The 23,818-nt window shown below is 43.5% G+C and overlaps 1 protein-coding gene across 1 annotated transcript in view; it reads right to left on the bottom strand.

Annotated features, from left to right (window-relative positions):
- Positions 1–3,231: 3,231 nt before the first annotated feature.
- Positions 3,232–23,818, bottom strand: part of LOC115103000 (cadherin-2-like) — an 88,416-nt gene continuing 67,829 nt past the window's right edge. The window contains exons 7-16 of the mRNA XM_029623524.2: positions 23,579–23,751; positions 21,435–21,572; positions 20,415–20,600; positions 19,352–19,605; positions 18,963–19,105; positions 17,819–18,052; positions 15,398–15,631; positions 14,915–15,054; positions 10,770–10,934; positions 3,232–4,784 (exon numbers count right to left, since the gene is read on the bottom strand). Of these exons, the coding sequence (XP_029479384.2) occupies positions 4,578–4,784; positions 10,770–10,934; positions 14,915–15,054; positions 15,398–15,631; positions 17,819–18,052; positions 18,963–19,105; positions 19,352–19,605; positions 20,415–20,600; positions 21,435–21,572; positions 23,579–23,751 (1,874 nt within the window). The 3' untranslated portion in view covers positions 3,232–4,577. The remainder of the gene's footprint in view (positions 4,785–10,769; positions 10,935–14,914; positions 15,055–15,397; positions 15,632–17,818; positions 18,053–18,962; positions 19,106–19,351; positions 19,606–20,414; positions 20,601–21,434; positions 21,573–23,578; positions 23,752–23,818) is intronic.

Below are 23,818 nucleotides of genomic sequence, written 5' to 3'. Positions count from 1 at the left end.
TTATTTGTTATCTTGTCGACAACTTCATAGGTTATTTATTGTATTTCAAAAGTGATACTCAATTGTGTTTAGTTGTCAACGTAACCAAATATCAACATTTGAAGGGGCTTTATCTTCTGATTGGATAGTTCCTTCCATCTGTTCCACTGTCTGACACTAATTCCAGTTTGTCTACAAATTAATAATTAATATGTTGGATTCAAGTCTCCATCTCAACCAAAAATCTAAGTAGGACGAAATCAAATCAAATCAAACTTTAAATCCACTTCAAGTAAAGTTTAATTTGATTTAGTCCTATAATTTTTAGTTAGATTTTTGGTTGAACTGGAGACTTGATCCAAAATATAAATTATTAATTTGAAAACAAACTGGAATTAAAGCCAGACTAAGTCAGTGGCACAGATGGAACAGTCTAAGCAGGAGATACATCTCCTTCAAATCTTGATATTTGGTTGGGTTGACAACCAAACACAATTCAATATCAGTAAATATCATGACATTTTGAAATCAACCAGAGCTTGAAGCTCTAGGCCTATTGTTTTGTCTATTTCTTGTTGAATCCTGGGTTGAATTTAAGATAGTTGTTGATGATTATATAGTCCTAACTAGTATCATTGATGATATATGAAAGATAAATTATGGTCACATTTAATTTGCTCTGTTAAACCTACCCTTTGGAATGACTTCGATAGCAACATTGAATCTAATAAAGCAATACTTTGAGATTTTGGCAATGAGGCTCTTTATCTACTTCCCCAGAGTCAGATGAACTCGTGGATACCATTTTATATCTCTGCTTGGAGTTTGAAGGAAGTTACTAACTAGTGTTTAGCGCAATTGCTAACTGACTGGAAGTCTATGCTTACGCTACTGGACACAGAGGCATACAAATGGGTCCATGAGTTCATCTGACTCTGGGGAAGTAAATATAGGCCTCATTGCCAAAATCCCTTTTAGTGGAGATTCCCAAACAATCATTTTCACCATAGAACATTGGTTACAGTCAGTGACAAATATCAAAGCTGGGCTTGTTTAAAACCCTGGATGGGAGAACAAAAGGTAGCTGTAGATAAATCAATTCTCCACTAGGAGGTGCTGCCCAGACAATTGTTTTCTTCATTCTGATTGTGGATACAATGTTGAAGATCTAACACGGTTTTAAATGTACAAAGTCAACATATTTTATACAAGGTTTGTCTAGAAAAACATTGATTTAACGAGTTGGCACCCATTGGGAACTTACTCCAATGAAATGTGGGAGTACAAGAGTCCATTACTGAACATGTGATATGTGCACCATGCAGTTTAGAAATAACAATAAACTGAGTCGGTTCATGTGGAGTTAGCTAGTGACATTAGAAAACCTGTGTCATAGAGGAACAATACAGTTGTAGCAAGTAATACAGTATATCTGATATAAGACATGCAATAAGCAAACACAGAGCAGTTGATTACCAGTTAAAAGCCAGGGAATAATTACCTCTGCTGAATAACAAAAGCCAACTAAGGTTCAAAAGACCACCAATTATGATATTATTTCATTGTATTCCATAGCAAGTCTTCCAAACCAACTACAGTCTTATTACGCTGAAGTAATGAGGCATGTCCAGTCCACCTCTGATTGGCTGAGCAAATAATCCACTCCCTGAACTACAAGTCCCAGTGGAGCAAAGCAGATGGGAGAGAGCAAGGGTAGTATTGAGAGGAAGGCTAGATGATTGACTGACATTTCAGAACAGTAGTTAATATGACAACCTTCCGTCTCTCCTTCTCTCTATCTCTTTTTTCTCTCACCCCATTTCCCACAGTCCCAGGAGACCAGCATAGATGCACATCCCCTGAGGGGAGAGAGAGCCCTGCTCGGCTGAGTGTCCTTCCTAACACTAAGTCAGAGAGCTTGATCCTCTCTGGACTGTTGTGAATTCCAGAACCAGGCAGAAAACAGCTGGGAGTAGCTGATCGATATGGCCTTGATGACCTCGAAAAAGCTCCAAAGACATAGGAGGAAATAGACTGAATATCTGTTTTATGCCCTCTGACTATTGCACCTACAGTATATACTGTATACGTATTTAAATATACACTCAGGGGCAAGTTAATTAGGTACACCAGTCCGTTCACGAAAATGGAATGCTCCAACAGACAGTGAGTCACGTGGCTCACTATATAAAGCTGGCAGACAGTCATCGAGGCATTCAGTTACTGTTCGATTGAACATTAGAATGGGGAAAACAATTGACCTAAGCAACATTGAGCATAGTATGATCGTCGGTACAAAGCGAGCCGGATCCAGTATCTCAGTATTTCCGTCCTGGGCTTTTCAGACATAACCTTGTCTAGGGTTTATTGAGAATTATGTGACAAACAAAAAGCATCCAGCCAGTGGCAGCCCTGTGGGTGAAAACAGCTCGATGATGAGAGAGGTCGAAGGAGAATGGCAACAATCGTGCAAGCTAACAGGCGGGCCACGAACAGACAAATAACGACTCACTACAACAGTAGTGTGCAGAACGACATCTCGGAACGCACAACTCGTCGATCCTTGTCATAGATGGGCTATTGCAGCAGACGACCACACCGGGTTCCACTCCTATCAGCTAAAAACAAGAAGTGGTTCCAGTGTGCACGCGATCACCAACATCGGATATTTGAGGAATGGAAAATCATTGCCTGGTCCGACGAATCCCAGTTCCTGTTGCGTCGTTCTGATGGCAGAGCCAAGACTTGGCGAAAGCCGCATGAGACCAATCCTGCCTGATGTCAACCGTACAGGTTGGGAAATGTTTTCCTGGCACACATTAGGTCTCTGGATACTAAATGAGCAACGATTGAACGCCACAGCATATCTGAACATTGTTGCTGACCAAACCTAATTGAGCATCTTTGGAATGAGATGAAATGGGATGTGGTCGCAGCATGAATGTTTTGCCAGTCAATCTGCAGCATCGGTCAATAATCGCATCAGCATGGACCAACATCCCTGTGCAACGTTTCCGACACCTTGGAAAATCCCTGCCCCAGAGAATTCGGGCTGTTTTGGAGGCAAAGGGGGGTCCGTCCCGGTACTAGATGGGAGTAACTAATAATCTGGCCAGTGAGTGCATATTGGCTATTCTAGACATTGCATCTCTATATTTCAAACGGAAAACTCAAGTTCACTCAAGTACACTCATGCATGGCTACTCGTATTTACTGTAAACAAACATTTATGAATGAATAAAGAGACAGTCGTTAGCTCAAAAATTGGCATTTTATTCGGATGGTTGGTGGGTCAGAGATGTATAATTTGTTTTCCAGTACATACGATTATCCACAAAGCTTCAGACAAAAACCTTTTCTAGTCTTAAAGCTGATTCAGTAATTAGTGCCAATGGTGCCACAACATCCCACCCACCCCCTTTTTGGTACAAATTCAAACAGTTGTGCTGACAAGATTGCAATTTTTTTATTATTATTTTTTGCTGTTTTCTTTTATACAAAAGACTTCACTTCTACACATTTAATGTCACACGGTTTTAATTGTTTTGCTTTGTAAATACATTTTGGAAATAACTTTTTTCATAATTTTTGTCGTGAAAAGATAAAAACATGCAAAAACATTAATTTGTAGTCCAAATGATACATTTACAAGTTCAGAACTTTTTGCACTTCTTCATAGACTACAGAAGAAGAAAAAAATATATGTACACACATTTTCTTTACCGTGAAGTAAAAGTTGAACGTACCAGATGATGACTAAGGCAAATGAAGTGTACACGGATTAGAACAAAATAAACAGTTGTTGTTTTTATAAAATACTACACCACTTCAGAAATAAAGGAAAACAAACATAGTCTGCTACAAAAGTATTACTTACGACTCCCTTTATTTGCAACCAGCTGAATAAGTTTAATTTTTTTGTGAAAACATTCTACATTTCTAGAGTACTGTACAGTGCTGTTCTCAGTTGATTCTCCCCATCCAAGCTAATAAGGATCCTTCATCATCTAAGTTATTCATCTTTGTAATTCACTTAAATAATCCTTGTTCAACAAACAGCCGTATTGTGTAACCAAAAAAAGCATGTAGAAGCATACCATAGTTTAACATACTTTCTTATGTTTTGAAATCACTCCAAAAGTCAGTACCATTAAAGCCTTGAACATAAAACTAATCATTCAGATCCCCAAAAATGTACAAAAAGGCACATTATATCCCAGTGCTTCTGTACTGTGAAATTCAAGTGTAACTGAGCGCGCTCAATATCAACGATCCAAACAGTGACAGTTCACCAATGTTCCCTCCCCTTCTCCAAAACTGGACTGCACTTCAGCGTATGCCTAAGCCTTCAACAAGCATATGTATGCGTAGACTACAACAATAAGCCTAGATTGGTTGTTTTTTGAAAATATTTCTGAATTAAGTTTACATTTTTTTGAACTTTTCTGTCATTGTTCCTGTCACCACTCTTTCAGGGGAATTTCGGTAATCGGAAGCTGTCCACATCCATTGAGAGGAAAACAAAATATATTTTCTCTTTTCCTGGGTTCACCATTCTTTGTCATCTTGTTTTTTTTACGTCTTGCACATCCTGTGTCCTAGTCGTCGCTCCCTCCGTACATGTCTGCGAGTTTTCTGAAGCGAGGGCCCCAATCGTTGAGGTAATCGTAGTCCTGGTCCCCTCCGCTGCTGGAGGAGTTGAGAGAGCTTAGGGAGCCGGCTGTGGAGCCACTGCCTTCATAGTCGAACACCAGCAGGGAGTCGTAGGGCGGGGCTGTGGGGTCGTTGTCTGCTGCCTTAAGTCCCTGGATGGATGGGAGGAAATAAAAAACAGTTAGATGAGTGAGGAGATTAAGGCCAGCCAGTCCAACATGACCAAACCCTGTCTGACAATAGCTACCAGACACCATTCACATTCACAGACATGTTATTATCCCATACTGCCACCTAAATAGGCTAATATTAAGAGGCTAGCATTTCCTAATGTTTTCCTCCCTTCTACATGTTTGGGAAATCAGGTCCTTTTCATGGATTAAGACCGGCTCTAATTTCCCACTGAGTGTCCATCTGCAGCGAAGCGTTTTGGCTTTGATTCTCCCTGATATTTTTGGCATGCAGGATTATCCAGGACTTTATCAAAAGCTGAGATTTAGCATGACCGCCTGACCAAATGCCTCAGCTCACTGATGACTTAGCCTGGCCCTCCCTCTCCTCAAACCTCCATCACTCCAATGTCCACGGGCGCTGCCTGAGGGGCTTGGAGGGCTGAGAGGAGGAGATTGCTGTAGTGGCACTGACAATATGCCAGCTTTCACCACCACACTCTGGTCCCTGGTACAGTACTACATGCCCACTCCATTTCGTGTGTTCAAGTATTGCTCCCCAAAACTAGGAATGAGCCCTGGGGTGTGTGTGTGTGTGTATATATGTTCCATTAGTGTGTGTGTTTCAGAGTGTAGGGTGCAATGGTGGGGGTTTCCATTTTGAAGATTGTGCTTAACATTCCCATAAGCTCTCGTAGCAGTGTGAGAGGTCCTTATGGATTGCTATTGATTTCCAAACCCATTCTTTAACGGTACTCTAGAGACTTGATGGATTGCTAATCTAGCACAGGAGATGTGCTTTGGCCATGAAGAGCATTGGGCCCAGTCCCGAATTCAACATCTTCTCATTGCGAGTGAGAACATCTAACAAATGAGAACTGAATGAAAAGAAACAGAGCACAACACGAAGAAACAAACGAGCCACTAGGCTCATTGGAAACATGTCAGAGATATATTTGAACTCCATTTTGTAGTTTCTCTCTCTCTCTCTCTCAAAAAAAGGATAGATTGAAACAAAGTGCCCAGATGCTTAGTGATTATTTTCCACTTCTTAGCCTTTGTTAAATGTTTGCTCAGGGCTGTGGCGCTGATAATTTGGTGGGAAATATGACAGATGGATTGTTCATTACAATTACAGCCATCACTGCTCTGATGGATAGAGCCCCATCCGGCACAACCACCACTCCACTGGGAGTGTGACAAGGTTAGCCAATCACAGAGCTTCGCCCTCCTAAAAACATTGTGCTGCCCTGTCCTCCCCTGACTTCACCCTCTGATCCACTGCTCACAAAACAGGTCTCGTAATTGAATTTAATAACATCCTATTCAGAGATTTGCGGGGTAAGTTTCTCTGTTTATTTCCCCTGATTAGAAACAAACTGTAGTATTGTCACTGTGAATATGGGGGTTCAGAGTGTAACAAAATGTGGAAATGTTGACTTGAAAAACTTTTTGCCCTAGTAACACTTTATTTGAATCTTTAATCTGTGTGAACTTTTTGTCCAGCATCTGTGGCCAACAAAAGTTTATGTAAGATTTCCCAAACATTACCTCCCGGAGTGGGGACAGACTAAAAGCTGGATAATAGGCTATTGTTTGGCCACTCTGGGAGGCTAAATTCTTGGGTAGATTTGCTTACCTGCCCATTTTTGTATTAACTGCCAAAGGCTCTGTGGGCATGGGGTTGTGTGTGCACTCCAGACTTTGAGCCCAGACACATCACCCCAGCCCCACCCCTTCTCCCTGAGCAACCAGGTCAGATTCCAACCCCAATGAAGACAAGGCATAAACCAGCTCCCGGCAGGGGGCAGTAGATAGAATCTACGGGGACCACCTGTGTGTGTTTGTGTGTGTGGATGAGTGTGAGTGTGCGTGTGCATGTGCATGTGATGGGAAACAGGCTGACATGTACTGCCTGCAATGTGGATGTCTGGGTCAGGATGCTCTGGCCCACAACATCCTGCTGTCCTTGTACAGAAATAATACGTAAAACAGCAGACCTGTCTCTGCTCCAATAAGTATTGCAGTTTTTTTACGCACTGGACAAAACACTCAAACTCACTCAATATAAACTGAGCGGACAAGAGCATTAAGTGTTTTCAGGAATTTTTCTGAGAGAGCGAGGGAGGGGGAGTGGGAGAGAAATAGCCCGAGTAGGGGAGTTCTAATCTAAAAACATGGGAATAGGCCAACAACTGGGGGAGAGAGAGAAAGAGAGAACTCCATTTTGGATACAGTGAAAGTCTTGTCTGTTGGAGCTGGTGAAAAATACATGACCGTTCTTTTCATTTTACATCCACCCTTCAACACTGGAGTCAATGGTGCCCTGAGGCAAGCGAGGCCATGAAGGAACAGAACAGGGCACCTCTATGGAAAAGGCAATGTCTCATCCCACTAGATCTCTACAGAGAGACGTCTAAAACTATTACCCCATCCGATTCTTCTGCACAGCTAAGAGAAACACAATTATCTCCAAGTGAATAATATTATAACTAAATTGGACACATTATAAATACTGTATTTTTGTCAGAAAACCAAAAAAGTGATTATCTCCTATTCGTGGACAATTTCCATAAGGGACAGATACAAATTTACTTGGGGGGAGGGGCTTGTCCAACTCAAGGTGTCATAAAATAAAACGCACCCCCCTCCCCAACGTAACAAATATGTTCACAAGACCCTCCCCTTGTATTGTAAAATAAATTGAACAACCCCCCCCCCCCATAGAACTAACTCAAAATTATCTTTTTTGGACCACAAATAACAATAACTGTAGCGACCCTGTGTTTATAAACGTGGATATAGACTTTGCCACTTAAGCATGTTTTTGTGGCACAGTCGATGCCACACAGAGCTATGGGCCAGAAGGTTGAGGGTTCGCCACGATCAGAGCCGGCTGCAGACATTGATCAGCTAGGGCAAAGTCAGACTTTGAACATTTTGATGCCATATTTATAATTATATAAAATATATGCAACCAATTTTCCACCAACAGGTTTCTGTGCCAATGCACCACACAACCAATAGACAAAGCATACCGACATCAGGCACTTCAATATAATGGTTGCATTGTCAACATCACAATTAATAGACTATGTCAATCTTGACGAACAGAAAAGTATCGAAGTCTTGACAATCTCCGAATGTCATGAAACTTTGTGTTTTGTAACAGATGTCTTTTTCCATTCATCACAGTTTGGTTGATTGATTTTATTTGTCAGTGAAAAACATACATACAGTTGAAGTGGGAAGTTTACATCCACTTAGGTTGGAGTCATTAAAACTAGTTTTTCAACCACTCCACACATTTCTTGTTAACAAACTATCGTTTTGGCAAGTCGGTTAGGACATCTACTTTGTGCATGACACAACCTGAAAGGCCGCTCAGCAAGGAAGAAGCCACTGCTCCAAAACCGCCATAAAAAAGCCAGACTACGGTTTGCAAATGCACACGGGGACAGAGATCGTACTTCTTGGAGAAATGTCCTCTGGTCTGATTGAAATAAAAATAGAACTGTTTCACCATAATGACCATTGTTATGTTTGGAGGAAAAAGGGGGAGGCTTGCAAGCCGAAGAACACCATCCCAACCGTGAAGCACAGGGGTGGCAGCATCATGTTGTGGGGATGCTTTGCTGCAGAAGGGAATGGTGCACTTCACAAAATAGATGGCATCATGATGTAGGAAAATTATGTGGATATATTGAAGCAACATCTCAAGACATGAATCAGGAAGTTAAAGCTTGGTCACAAATGTGTCTTCCAAATGGACAATGACCCCTTGCATACAAAATGGTTTACGGACATTAAAGTCAAGGTATTTAAGTGGTCATCACAACGCCCTGACCTCAATCCCATAGAAAATGTGTGGGCAGACCTGAAAAAACATGTGCGAGCAAGGAGTACTACAAACCTGACTCAGTTACACCAGCTCTGTCAGGAGGAATGGGCCAAAATTCACCCAACTTATTGTGGGAAGCTTGTGGAAGGCTACCTGAAACGTTTGACCCAAGTTAAACAATTTAAAGGCAATGCTACCAAATACTAATTGAGTGTATGTGAACTTCTGACCCACTGGGAATGTGATGAAAGAAATAGAAGCTGAAATAAATAATTCTCTCTATTATTCTGACATTTCACATTCTTAAAATAAAGTGGTGATCCTAACTGACCTAAGACAGGGATTTTTTTACTACGATTAAATGTCAGGAATTTGCGAAAAACTGAGTTGAAATGTTTTTGGCTAAGGTGTATGTAAACTTCCGACATCCGACTGTGTAGTCAAAGACTTTTAAAGTGACCAGGATTGCACCATAAAATTGGGGAATTATTTCCATTGTGGTCACTTTTTTTTTACATAAATACATTTACAATTACATTCACTGGACTAGTGCACTTGAGTCTTTAGGGTGTATATAGCTAAGTTCCATCCAATCGGTGACAGACTTTCATGCAAATATTCTAATATCCCCATAAAAACAATATGGCATTTCATAGTTTCCATTTGGAGAATTTGGTGCTGGACAACATACAGGGACATTTGAGAAGTTTTATGGACATCCATATGTATTCAGATCCAACCTAGTACAGCCAGCGACATAAATAAACACTGTCTGTGATTTATTTAGAATTCAAGGCACACTGAACCAGTATGGCTGCCACAGCGTTCTGCAGCGATACGCCATCCCATCTGGTTTGCACTTAGTGGGACTATCGTTTGTTTATCAACAATGACTCAACACACTTCCAGGCTGTGAAAGGGCTATTTGACCAACAAGGAGAGTGATGGAGTGCTGCATCAGATGACCTGGCCTCCAAAATCACCCAACCTCAAACCAATTGAGATGGTTTGGTTTGGGATGAGTTGGACCGCAGAGTGAAGAAAAAGCAGCCAACAAGTGCTCAGCATATGTGGGAACTCCTTCAAGACTGTTGGAAAAGCATTCCAGGTGAAGCTAGTTGAGATAATGCCAAGAGTGTGCAAAGCTGTCATCAAGGCAAAGGGTGGCTACATTGAAAAATCTAAAATATATTTAGATTTTTTTAAATACTTTTGTGGTTACTACATGATTCCATATGTGTTATTTCATAGTTTTGATGCCTTTAATATTATCCTACATTGCAGAAAATAGTAAAAATAAAGAAAAACTCTTGAATGAGTAGGTGTTCTAAAACTTATAATTTTTATATACGTTTTCAATTTTCTATCATAATATTTTGTATAAAGATACGCATTATATTGTTAGATTATAGGAGTAACTTTGGTAGGCAGTCTTCCTCACCTCATGTTCAACTGTGGGAGTCAGTTGGAGCGCCGGGGCACACTGCCTTCATATCATAGGCCTGCAGCAGCTAAAGCTTAATAATAGCCACACCATACCAAACCTTCACAAACGTTTCTAAACTTTATTAGGGTAATATCAAAAGTAAGTAAAGCCATTGTTCATAGGGAAAATACAAGCAGAACAGCGAATGTAAATCAGGGAAAAAAACGCACTACCCTCCCCTGTGTCCAATAAAAAACACACAAAAGCACAAAAAAAGAAAAGAAAAAAAGAAAAAAAAGAAGAACATTTCGATCTGTCCCTAAGGAAACACTATACAGGCAGTTGTAAATACAAAAGGGAAAATTAATTCATAAATGTAATTTCCCATTAACCTTTCATGTCTGTGTGCGTCTGTTCTGTTTCAATCAATACTTGCATGAGTACAGGGAGAGATTAGCTAAATAAACCTTCAAATGTGAAGCCTGCATCATCTCCTTCAGCTGCTTTCCTTTATTTTGAAGTATTCACTTCATTAAATTAAATATTTATACCTCTACCCCTAACCATGAGTGTTTATGAAATCATTCTCTAAATATTCCTGATTTAGAGAATGATGAAGCCATCTCCTGTGACATTATTCTAGATTCAGATGTTTAACCGTGAAAAGATTAGTGTGTTTGTTTATTGTTTATTCATTTACCTCGTTGATGAAGTCTCCGATGTCCCCGGGGTGCGGGGCTGCTGACCTTATGGGGTACTGGGGCTCAGGGTGCAGCGGCCTCTCGTCCATACGCCGGATCCCCACGGGCTTGATGGTGTCCGGCTCTATCGTGTCGGGCTGCTGAAGCTGGCTCAGGTCATAATCCTGGAGGGGAGAGGGACAGATGGGAGTCAGCAAGAAGCCAGAGACAAGTGGAGATCCACACAGAGCAGAGCCCCCACCAAGACCTAGACCCTGATCCATACACACATGGGCAGACCTCCCTACCTAGACTAATAAACACATGGGCAGAGCTCCCTATCTAGACCAATACACACATGGGCAGAGCTCCCTACCTAGACTAATACACACATGGGCAGAGCTCCCTATCTAGACCAATACACACACGGGCAGAACTCCCTACCTAGACAAATACACACATGGGCAGAACTCCCTACCTAGACCAATACACACACGGGCAGAACTCCCTATCTAGACCAATACACACACGGGCAGAACTCCCTACCTAGACCAATACACACACGGGCAGAACTCCCTACCTAGACAAATACACACACGGGCAGAACTTCCTACCTAGACCAATACACACACGGGCAGAACTTCCTACCTAGACCAATACACACACGGGCAGAACTTCCTACCTAGACCAATACACACACGGGCAGAACTCCCTACCTAGACCAATACACACACGGGCAGAACTTCCTACCTAGACCAATACACACACGGGCAGAACTCCCTACCTAGACCAATACACACACGGGCAGAACTCCCTACCTAGACCAATACACACACGGGCAGAACTCCCTACCTAGACAAATACACACACGGGCAGAACTTCCTACCTAGACCAATACACACACGGGCAGAACTTCCTACCTAGACCAATACACACATGGCCAGAACAGAATACGATCCAGCTAGACTAATCACACATGGACTGAATTCCCTACCTACGCTGATACACACATGGGCAGATCTCTCTACCTAAACCAATACACACACATAGGCCACATGATCTAGCCGAGACTGGGACACACTGAAATAAAAAGGGCCAAATCATGAAATTCTAGAAAAAGAATATGCAGAGCTAAAATATATATATATATATATGAGGGGGGTGGCAGTGTCTACATATTTGTATATTGTTGTTACTGTTACTACCCTGTATCATCAGAGCTACAAATCCTATCAATGGGTGGACTTTAGACTGTTGGTTGAAGTACTACCACTTGGACAGTTAGCTGCATTTAACAATATCCAGCTTCGGGGTCAAGGCTAAGGAACCGAGCATCAGTCTTCAACTCACTTGCAATAGAGCAGTGTTCTTCTGGAAGAGTGTGCAGGGAACTGTTCTGCTCTAATCAGGCCCCAGACACGGAATGGCGGATATGCATAAGCCATTACTAATCCTATTAACATTGCCAAGGCAACCTGACTGGCTCGCCGTTTGGTTTGTGTCACAGGAGGAGAGAGAAGGAGTGGACAGAGCTGCAGAGAGAAATTGAGAGAGAGAGAGAAATGGAGAGAGAGAGAAATGGAGAGAGAGAGAAACAGAGAGATGGAGAGAACAAGACCGAAAATGAGAGAGAAAGAGATTTGGAGAGCCGTGGTGCGTTGTGATGTGGATGAGAAGACAGCAGCGAGGAGGTGGACTGATATGCTATCAGAGAGGATATGATGGAGGGAATGCCATGGGAGAATAGTTGTGTGCTTAATAAGCGTGAATGATGGAGTGTCCCTCTTTAGCAGATTTTCAGTAATCCATCCATCTCTAATATCCCCCTTCAATATTGTCCCTGCTCGCTTGCACATATAACTATGCATGTAACTAAGCTCACACATACTCGCGGACACACAAATCCTGAGTGTGTATGCATGTCTAAAGATGGACAAATGAATACATACTGTAGATGACTAAAATACAAACATATGAATCGAAACACAAACACAGACACAACTACACATGTCGACACTCCAGTCCAGACACTCCAGTCCAGACACTCCAGTCCAGACACTCCAGTCCAGACACCCCAGTCCAGACACTACAGTCCAGACACTACAGTCCAGACACTACAGTCCAGACACTCCCTACTCCTAAAAAATGATGGTGTTCATATGAACACATGTATCTTACTTAGGCCTTTCTATTCCTTGTGGAACATAGGCCTACACATGTATCATGTTAATCTGGGAAATAAACAAATGGATCATCTAAACAGACAGATTGACAGTAAAAATAATATCCCCATGTCCCCTCCGGTTGACTGAAAGGGTCTGTCTGGAAGGTGACAATGGCCGTCATACATCCCAGAGCAGGATGCCATGTGTCCCCTCCAGCCTACCTCCCTCCTCCCAGCCCACCACCCAGTGACCCTCCTAGGACCTACCGCGGGGTCATCCCAGAGGTCAGAGCTCAGTGACAGGGAACTGCAGCATATCATTACAGTCACGTAGCCACAACTGGATAATGACGACACTCTAAGCACTCAAGGGCACCATTCTTCACACATTACAGCTCCAAGCACCAACACACTGACATATCATTTCCCCTGCCACGCCCGGACAACACATTGAATCACCCACATTGTGGATGGACATTCCAAAGCAAAAGCCTCCACTTGATCCTACAACGGGTAAAGCTGGACAGTAAACAATATCAGATACACAAACTCCTCACGTAAGGGGAGGAATTTGTTTGGCCATATTTCCACTTCAAATATCTATTTAATATTCTGCTTGAAGCAAAAGATTGACTGACGATGGCCCTGGTCTGCACCTATTGACTGACTCTGTGCCCTTCCTCCTGGAGTGAGACTTTAACAAGAGGTTGTTTTTCCACTCTTTCCACTCTTTTTTTATTTTCACAACTGAATGAGGAATTAGGACACCTGCTGCGGTTGCATACACAGGTTTGTTCTGTCAAGACAAAATAGTCTGTTGGTAATTTAATGAAAGGAAGTATCTTTAAGCTATTTTGTTTGTGTGGCCTTGAAAAATAAGCATTTCCATCTGTATTTGGAAAAACGATATCATACACAGCTTTCCTCTGTGGCCCTTTGAAAAACGTGGCAAAGACGTGCTTCAGTTTGCGACTGCATTGATGAACAGGCAGGGCTAGAAAACACTCAGTACAATGGAGATTCTCCATCAAGTTACAAAACTTTAACTTCCACAGAAGTTTCTGGAATTGGATATTCTTTCCACACCACATTATTCTTCACTTCCCACACAGCCAGTGAGAAGGGGGCTGATCAGCTGTCTCCTCTTGGTAGAATGAGTGCCCCACGGACTAATAAAAACCCAGGCAATGGCAGTCAGAAACTAAAATAAAATACTCTGAGAGCACAGAGTGGCCAATGGTCTGACACTTCAATTTCCTCCACAGCGGGAGAGATAGGGAGAACAGAGGTGAGGCATTATATAGTCCACATCACAGGGACAGTCAGGTTCATTTTTTACCCAACACACACCACCGACTGACTGACTTCCAGATTCCAAAGACAAGACCATTTCCTTCTGACGTCCAGCCCTCCTCCTCCACTCAGCTCAAAATGGAAGTATGTATTCCTTCGATAAATCTGAATTCAGTTACCCCCCCCGCTTCTACAGTCTTTGAGGAGCGTTATATCACAGTGTCTTCAGAAATCACTGTGCATGTGTGTGTGTGTGTGTCTCCCTCCTGCCCAATCTCTGGCAGATGTGTAATGGCTTCCCAGTCATATCGTTACCTTTAGATGGAGCTTAATTACTACACAGTAGCAGATGTATGTCTCCAAATTACATTATCCCTGCAATTACTAGCCTCAGAAGCCAATTTAGGACTGAAGACTGCTACTACCCCACACTCATCTCTAGTCTACACTACCTAGGCCAGTGTGTGGAGTACCTCACAGAATGGGCCCGTGGCTTGAACACACTCCATTTGTGGAAGATATTAACAGACATTTACAAAATGATTCCCTTGTATTAACTGAAGTTCATTATACAGTATTACAGTATTACAGTATTATTACAGTATATCTGAGGATGTCTCGTGTGTGTCTGTGTGTGTCTGTGTGTATGTGAGTGTGTGTTTCAACGTGTATGTGTGTGTGTCTGTCTGCGCATGTGTGTTACTCCACCTGGTCCTCCTCTCCACCTCCCTCCTCATCGTACTTCAGGATGTTGTCTCTGACGTCGTCCTCCGGGTCAATGAGAAGCTGCTTGGCCTGACGCTCCTTATCACGACGCTTCATCCACACCACAAACAACAACACCAGAACTACAGAAGGAGGGAGGGAGGAAGGGAAAGTGTGAGAGAGAGAGATCCCATATTACAAAACATAATAACTGACATATTTTGCATACACATGTAATCCAATCCAGAATTTAGAGCTTGCCTCGAGCCTGATCAGGGATATCTTTTGGGTAATCCTGAAATAATCTACTGGTGTCTCTTGGGCATGACGTTTAGCTCCCTCCATAATTCCTGTGGCAGTGTTTGGGGATGGCAAGGGATGGCATTGATCTTGTTTGGGTGTGGCGGGTGGGACACTGGTGTGTGTGTGTGTGACTGTGAGAGTGTGTGCACGCGTGAGCATGCGAGAGGGCAGGGCTGCACTCACTGAGGAGGATGATGATGCAGAGCAGGATGGCGATGATGGCGCCCGTGCCCAGCCCTGCGGCGATGATGTGCTGCTGGTCGGTGCAGTCCCCGTTGTGGTCACACTGGCACACCTTGACCCGCAGGTAGGATGTGTTGGACATGGGCAGGTTGCCAGAGTCAGTGATGATGATGGGGATCTCGTAGATGCCGCTTTCCAGGAAGCCAATCTTCAGGTTCAACTGGGCATAATCACCTGGGAGACGGGGGAGAAGGAAAGAGGGGGGAGAGGGAGGGAGGGAAAGAGATGTAAAGGAAGGGAAAGTGAAGGAAGAAAGATAAATAAGCAACTCAGTTACTAATCCCTAAATAAAACAAAACAACACTCTACTTAAAATGTTCCAGAGTGTAACTACTGGGAAAATAAATACACTACCTGGCCAATAGTATGTGGACACCTGCATGTCGAACATTTCGTTCCAAAATCATGGGCATTAATATGGAGCTAGTCCATATGCCTCCACTCTTCTGCGAAGGATTTCTAATAGATGTTGGAACATTTCTGTGGGGACTTGCTTCCATTCAGCCACAAGCGCAATAGTGATGTTGGGCACTAATGCTGGCCGATTAGGCCTGGCTTGCAGTCGGCATTCCAATTTGTCCCAAAGGTGTTCAATGGGGTTCAGGTCAGGGCTCTGCGCAGGCTAGTCAAGTTCTTCCACACCGATCTCTACATACCATTTCTGTATGGACCTCGCTTTGTGCACGGGCGCATTTTCATACTGAAACAGGATAGAGCCTTCCCCAAACTGTTGCCACAAAGTTGGAAGCACAGAATCATCTAGAATGTCATTGTATCCTGTAGCGTTAAGATTCCCTTCACTGGAACTAAGGGGCCACCAAACATTACAGTTGGCACTATGCATTCGGGCAGGTAGCGTTCTCTTGGAATCCTCCAAACCTAGATTTGTCTGTCGGACTGCCAGATGGTGAAGCAGGATTCATCACTACAGAGAACGCATTTCCACTGTTCCAGAGTCCAATGGTGGTGAGCATTATACCACTCCAGCCGACACTTGTCATTCTGCATGATTATCTTAGGTTTGTGTGTGGCTGCTCAGCCATGAAAACAGATTTCATGAAGCTCCCGAGGAACAGTTCTTGTGCTGACGTTGCTTCCAGTTGCAGTTTGGAACTTCTAAGTGAGTGTTGCAACCAAGGACAGACGATTTTTACGCGCTACACGCTTCATCACTTAGAGGTCCCTTTCTATGAGTTTGTGTGGCCTACCACTTTGCGGCTGAGCCGTTGTTGCTCCTAGACGTTTCCACTTCACAATAAAAGCACTTACAGTTGACAGGGGCAGCTGTAGCAGTGCAGACATTTGACAAACTGACTTGTTGGAAAAGTGGCATCCTATGACGGTGACACGTTGAAAGTCACTGAGCTCCTCAGTACGGGCCATTCTACTGCCAATGTTTGTCTATAGAGATTGCATGGCTGTGTGCTCGATTTTATACACCTGTCAGCAATAGGTGTGTCGCTGAAATAGCCGAATCCACGAATTTGAAGGAGTGTCCACATACTTTTGAACAGCATGAATTCCAATACCTGGAAATTGTGTCAGCTTATCTAATCTAAAATATGGTCAGGATTTAGATTTTGAGCTTATAAACCCACTGAAGACCTTTTTGATAATGCCGCTTAGGCTAAACCCCCCAGATTCTATAATCCATATGGCTGTTATCCTATTAAGAGAGTTATTCATTTACTGCGGTTTACACTCGCATCGATTCGCTATCAACGCACAACAAATGAGTCATTCCGCCAATACGTTGTTTGTACAATTAGCATAATCAATTAGTGAGCTGTTACTAATCTCTTTTATAATATAGTGTCTTAACATAGGCCTCGTGAGGCACGCACACTGAGAGCATCGTCTACTGTCATACGCTCGTAGAAAAAAAGGGTTCCAAAATGGTTCTTTGGCTGTCCCCATAGGATAACCCTTTTTGGTTCCAGGTAAAAACCCTCTGTGGAAAGAACCTTTTTAGGTTCTAGATAGGACCTTTTTTCTAAAGAGTGTCGGTCACTGCTCTTGGACCTATGGAGAGCCAGAAACCTCATGGACATGATGCCCATACTGTACTGCCCCGAAGCCAGTGCCAAACCTATAGTGTTATTTATCACCATCCAAATGACCAGGTGGTTTTCGTTCTCACTGGCGGTTGTAAAAACACTGGAAGTTGATTGATGAATGTCAGCTATTGGCCAGAATGGTCACCTGGTGACCCAGGTCTAAATCAGTCTCTGATTACATTGGAAGAATGAAAACCAGCAGTATTGCCGACCTAGAGGCCCCGATAGATATATTGAATAGCCCTGATCTACAGTGTTTTTGTTTGTTTGATTGTTTGCTATTGTTGTTGTTGTTGTGTCTTACCACTGAGCCGTGTGATGGTCCAGTTTCTTCTGACATCTGAGGGCCTGTTGGCCAGCTCGAACGCGAAGGGTCCGGCGTTGGGGTTGAGGTCTCCATCCAGCGCTGTGATGTTGATGCCGTTAGGCTCGGGCTTCTTGCACATCTCAGTCTCCTGGGGGTAGACGTGGGGCGCGTTGTCGTTGATGTCCAGCAGGAAGATCTGCAGGGTGCCTGTACCGCTCGCTGGTGGGACGCCTGGACGGGACAACACACACAGACCGGGACGGATGCACACACAATGTCACACGCACAAATGTCTTAGAATACAGATTTGACATAACACATAATAACGATAAGGGGAAGTATACCATTGAAGTGATCCTCATGCATGATGTCTCGCTGCATGTTTGCTAATACATAACGGTTGTTATCCTGAACCTGGTTCTTGGTGTAAAAGTAAGGCAGAGAGGAGCAGCAGCAGCCAGTCTGCAGGGACAGGACCCCTCCAGACTGCATACTGATCTGAGGAGCAGAGATCCTTTCTCTCCACGGGTGAGGGTGGGGGATATAGCGCAACGTTTGGGGAATGGAGGGAGGCGCAGAGAGGCTGTGCATGTGTGTGTGTTATCTAAAGAGAGTGTGTATTCCTGACGAAGGGGGGAGGCCACAGGGTGAGAATACTAAACCAGACAGACAGAGAAGAGCACACTGTCGCTGCCTTAGCCCGGGAGACCCAGAGCCTCAGCCCCTCTATGTATTCATGGGGCTAAGAGGCTTTTTTGCCATTCAGGCCACGCTCAAATGAGCCACTCATCTAATCCTGACCTATTAATGCTGAGAAACCTCTTTATTGAGAGAGTTTCTAAGCCTATTGGCCTACGCTGTGCTCTGTGGAACAGGCTAAACCTGAACAGAGGTAAATCCAGTCAGGGAAGGAGAGAGGAAAGAGGTGAATACGTCCACAGTGTGGCTGCTAGGTCTGTGCTCGCTCTGAAACGTTAACTTTCAACAGGGTGGCGGTTGCTACATTGGTGTCTGGCACAATTTTAACCTTGAAAAAGGCAGCTGTGTGTGAGATTTTTGCCTTCTAAAAACAATATTCCTCTAGTCTACTTGGCTATACAGATGGAAGCAGATATTAGCGCCCGGCGACTAGGCTAAGTACCATTGTCAGAGGCCAAGAAGGTGGCGCTGTACATGTTGTCCTTCACGTAGGGCGACTCGCGGTCCAGGACGGCGATGGTTGTGATGCGCCCGGTGTTAGCATCAATTCTCAGCCAGTTGGCTGGGTCTGAGAGCCTGGTGTATCTGAGAACAAAGAGGACGAAGATTGAAAGAAGATACATAAAGACGCTCATTCAAACCTTACAAGCTAGGTTTTTTTAATCATTATTTAATTTTATGCAGACTCATACATTCAAGGCTAAAGGTGGTGAATGTTCAACAAAATATACATATCTTACTGAGAATGGGAGTGTTTTTATTGACAATCAGTGATTGAAGAAACTGCATGAAAAGCTCTGTATGAATACAGCTATTTAGTATCATTTTTACCTAATGCTTTGCTGCATGAATCTATCAGGGTCTTGTGCTGTGAAGGTGGTCAGTGTGGATTCTGCTAACATCCCCTCCTCCAGTTTGATGAGTTTGGGGTTGGGGTCGAAGTAGGGGCTCTCGTTGACGTCAATGACCCTGATGGAGACCGTGGCGGTGGACTGGCGAGGGGAGTGGATGCCCCGAGCGAGAGACACCTCGTTCACCGCTACCACCGTCAACATGTACGTCCTGCTGATCTCATAATCGATTGGCTGGAGGGAGGAAACGCAAAAGTACGTAAGTATGCTCCATGGATGGTAAGGGATCGATAAAGTATATATTCTGGGTTTTTTTGTCAATAAAGTACTATTCTTCTTCTAATGCAATGAGGCAAAGATCCCAGAAAAAGTCAACTCGGGGCTACTTTAGTTAGTTGTACTACTACTGCTGAGCTGTCTTAGCCAGTCACAGTCTGTTAAAGGTCGCCAAAGCACACACACATCCCTGGGTCGCTCCTCTTTTCATTTCGCTGCAACTAGCGACCGGAACGAGCTGCAAAAAACACTCAAACAGGACCGTTTTCTCTCCATCTCTTCATACAAAGACTCAATCATGGACACTCTTACTGACAGTTGTGGCTGCTTTGCGTGATGTATTGTTGTCTCTAGCTTTTTGCTGTTGTCTGTGCCCAATAATGTTTGTACCAGATTTTGTGCTGCAACCATGTTGTGTTGCTACCATGCTGTGTGTTCATGTGTTGCTGCTATGCTGTGTTGTTGTCTTGGGTCTCTCTTTATGTAGTGTTGTGGTGCCTCTCTTGTCGTGATGTGTGTTTTGTCCTATATTTTTATTTTATTTTTAATCCCAGCCCCTGTCCCCGCAGGAGGCCTTTTAGTAGTCCTTCATTGTAAATAAGAATTTGTTCTTTAACTGGCTTGCCTAGTTAAATAAAAGTTAAATAAATAAAATAATAAAATAGAATTAGCTATTAAAATAAGTGGCTCCCCTGGGAGATACGGGAGTGGAGGGAAGGGGATTGGGGTAATGGATTAAGTCTGAGGGTGTTTGCAGTCTTCCTCACCTTGACGACGGTTACCAGGCCCTCGTTAGTGGTGGGGTCGGTTGGCACGGAGAACCTGCCAGTGGGGTCACCTCCAGTGATCTTGTAGACGGCCTTCCACGCTAGCGTGTTGGGCTGGTCTTTGTCCGTCACCGTCAGGTTGGCCACGATGACATTCACCCGGTTCTCAGGCACCTCTCCAAAGAACTAAATGAATAAAAGATGGAGGATGGGACAGAGAGCAGTTACACATACTGCTGCGCCAGCGGAAAAACACAGGCTCCGTGCTCCAGCTCTACACACCCAACACCCAATTTCAAGTAAATAAATGTCCACGGCAATTTATCATGTTATCATCGCCATCTCGGCCTGATAGCAAAACAATACCATTACATTACACAAGGGCCAATATATCGGAAACAAATACATCAAGCACCTGTCTATGCTCTGCTCTCTCTTGCCTGCCTGATGTACTCACAGTGTCAGTACTTAGATGTGGGTTGTTCTATTTTATATCAATCACTTTTTGGGATGCACCCCTTTTGATTTGAACAAACCTTTCTTTACATATTTGCCCATAGTAGAAGTGGTCAGAAAGTAACTTTTTGGAACTGAATGCCAAAACATTTAGGCAATAGATGTGCTGAAAATTGAACGGGTTTGCATATCCCACCCTATCATGAGACATCCAGTCCTTCGTCACTGGAAAAGATAAACGGTTGAGTTTGATATCATTTTAAAAAACGTATACACAGGGTTGTACAACTATTTTATAATTTCTCGGGACAAAGAATTGGGAATAAAAAGGATGTAAATTTAACGTAAATGATCTAAAACATTGTAAACTGCGATGTATTTATTTATTTTGCACATGCTGTAGCGAGACCCTGTTTTACATCATCTGAGTTGTACGTTGTTGTGCCCGTCATCGGTTGAGACACAACATGGCTCTGCTTGGGTCTTTACAGTGCTATGACTGGCAACTGAGTGAATCACACAGTGTGGTGTAATGCATAGATGTGAAGCTTGGTTCTTTCTTACCGTCTCGGCAGTGAACTCTGGTGGGTTGTCGTTGATGTCGGTCACCCTGATAACGGCCGTGGCAGTGTTGGACAGGCCGTACATGGGGTTGCCCTCCATGTCTGTGGCCTGGATGATCAACGTGTACTGAGGCACTTTCTGCATGAAAAAAAAAGAAGTTGAAAAAGAATCCACTCTCTATATCATGGACAACATGAGGCCCATTTCTAGTTTGCCTTGTCTATCAAAAGTGTTGGAAAAACTTGTCAATAATCAACTGACTGGCTTTCTTGATGTCTATAGTATTCTCTCTGGTATGCAATCTGATTTCAGCTCATGTTATGGATGTGTCACTGCAACCTTATAGGACTTAGCCAAACCTTTCGATATGGTAGAACATTCCATTATTGTGGGCCCGCTAAGGAGTATTGGTGTCTCTGAGGGTGTCTTTGGCCACGTTTACTAACTACCTCTCTCAAAGAGTGCAGTGTATAAAGTCAGAACATCTGCTGTCTCGGCCACTGCCTGTCGTCAAGGGAGTACCCCAAGGCTCGATCCTAGGCCCCACGCTCTTCTCAATTTACATCAACAACATGGCTCAGGCAGTAGGACACTCTCTCATCCATTTATATGCATATGACACAGTCTTATACTTTCTTAGTGTCCAACAAGCTTCCTCTGGCCTTAACCTTGTTCTGAACACCTCCAAAACAAATGGCATGTGGTTTGGTAAGAATAATGCTCCTCTCCCCACCAGTGTGATTACTACCTCTGAGGGTTTAGAGCTTGAGGTAGTCACCTTATACAATACTTTGGAGTATGGCTAGATGGTACACTGTCCTTCTCTCAGCACATATCAAAGCTGCAAGCTAAGGTTAAATCTAGATTTAGTTTCCTCGATTGGAATCACTCCTCTTTTACCCCAGCTGCCAAACTATCCATCCTACCCATACTAGATTACGGAGACGTAATTTCTAGATTGGCAGGTAAGGGTGCTCTCGAGTGGCTAGATGTTCTTTACCATTCGGCCATCAGATTTGCCACCAAATGCTCCTTATAGGACACATCGCTGTACTTTATACTTCTCTGTAAACAGGTCATCTCTGTATATCCGTCGCAAGACACACTAGCTGATGCTTATTTATAAAACCCTCTTAGGCCTCACCCCCCACCGCCCCCCTATCGGAGATACCTACTGCAGCCCTCCGCCTCCACATACAACACGTAGGAGGCCTTTTGCATTTCGGTTGGCCGTCATTGTAAATAAGAATTTGTTCTTAACTGACTTGCCTAGTTAAATAAAAGGTAAAGCCTTGAGCCGTGTGTTCAGTAGAAACGGGGGTCTTACATAAACCCCAACGAGGAATCTGAGTTATTCTCACAATGATCAAGTCTACATCAATTCCCTGTGGAGAGAGAAAGGAACTCTAGAAGTCGGCTTGCTGTGGGAGTGCAACGCTTCCACTCTGTGTAGCAGTATGGTGCACGATGGGTAATCCCACTGTAACAAATGACTCCCTTCACATTAAAAGCTACTCAGGCGACGGACCAGTTGCTAGGTAATGAGAATCGGGGAAATTACTTTCAGGGTGGCAAATGCCGTATATATAACAGCAGCCCTGGGGCAAACTTGATTGAGTGGGCCAACTATCCAGATTGCCCTGGCCAGAATTACAGCAATTGGCTTTGTTTTTCCTTTGACTTTTTATATTTATTCCGTTATTTTTTCCTCTCCTTCCTTCCAGTAAAAGCAAGTCCATGGCCATGCAATTAAATAGGAGTGTTAACAGCAACGAGGAGAAAAACATTTAGCTGCTCAATGATGCATATTGCCTCCATGTTAGAGTAAATAATTCCCGAAGAGTGTGATGAGTCAATTTCTGGTCTTCGTTGGGAAAATGGTAATGGGGCATACTTAGCTAACTTCATTAGTTTTGAGACACACTAAAGATTATCAGCAGCAAAAACAACTCAAAACTGTTCGTCTGCTATCTACAGCTCACTTAGGTAAACAAAGGAAAAGATACCTTGATGTAAATGAGTTAGAGGAATGCCGAGCAGCGAAGGAGGAGCACATATACGAATGAATGTGATGATGGGACTGTTACTGCTACTGCAACGGGGTTTAATAAGAGAGCGCGCACACAAACTGTTGTATTGCGTACCTCTCTGTCCAGGCCAGCCGCGACGGTAATGATGTCTCCTGTCTTGTTGTTAATGGTGAACATGTTGGATGTCGGGCTCTCGGGATTCTGGGATCCGATCTTGTAGCGCAGCATCCCATTGGCTGTTTTGGGGTCGTCTTTGTCAACAGACGTTACCGTCATAACGAAGGTCCCTGATGAATGACAAGAGAGACAGAAGATGCAAATAGGGGATTTAACTTTTAAAAAGGTAGAACCTTG

Source organism: Oncorhynchus nerka, linkage group LG20 (assembly GCF_034236695.1).
Source record: "Oncorhynchus nerka isolate Pitt River linkage group LG20, Oner_Uvic_2.0, whole genome shotgun sequence".
In the NCBI taxonomy this organism is placed as follows: Eukaryota; Metazoa; Chordata; class Actinopteri; order Salmoniformes; family Salmonidae; genus Oncorhynchus; species Oncorhynchus nerka.
Note: the sequence above shows the minus strand (reverse complement) of the source record. Positions and strands in the feature narration are given on the sequence as shown.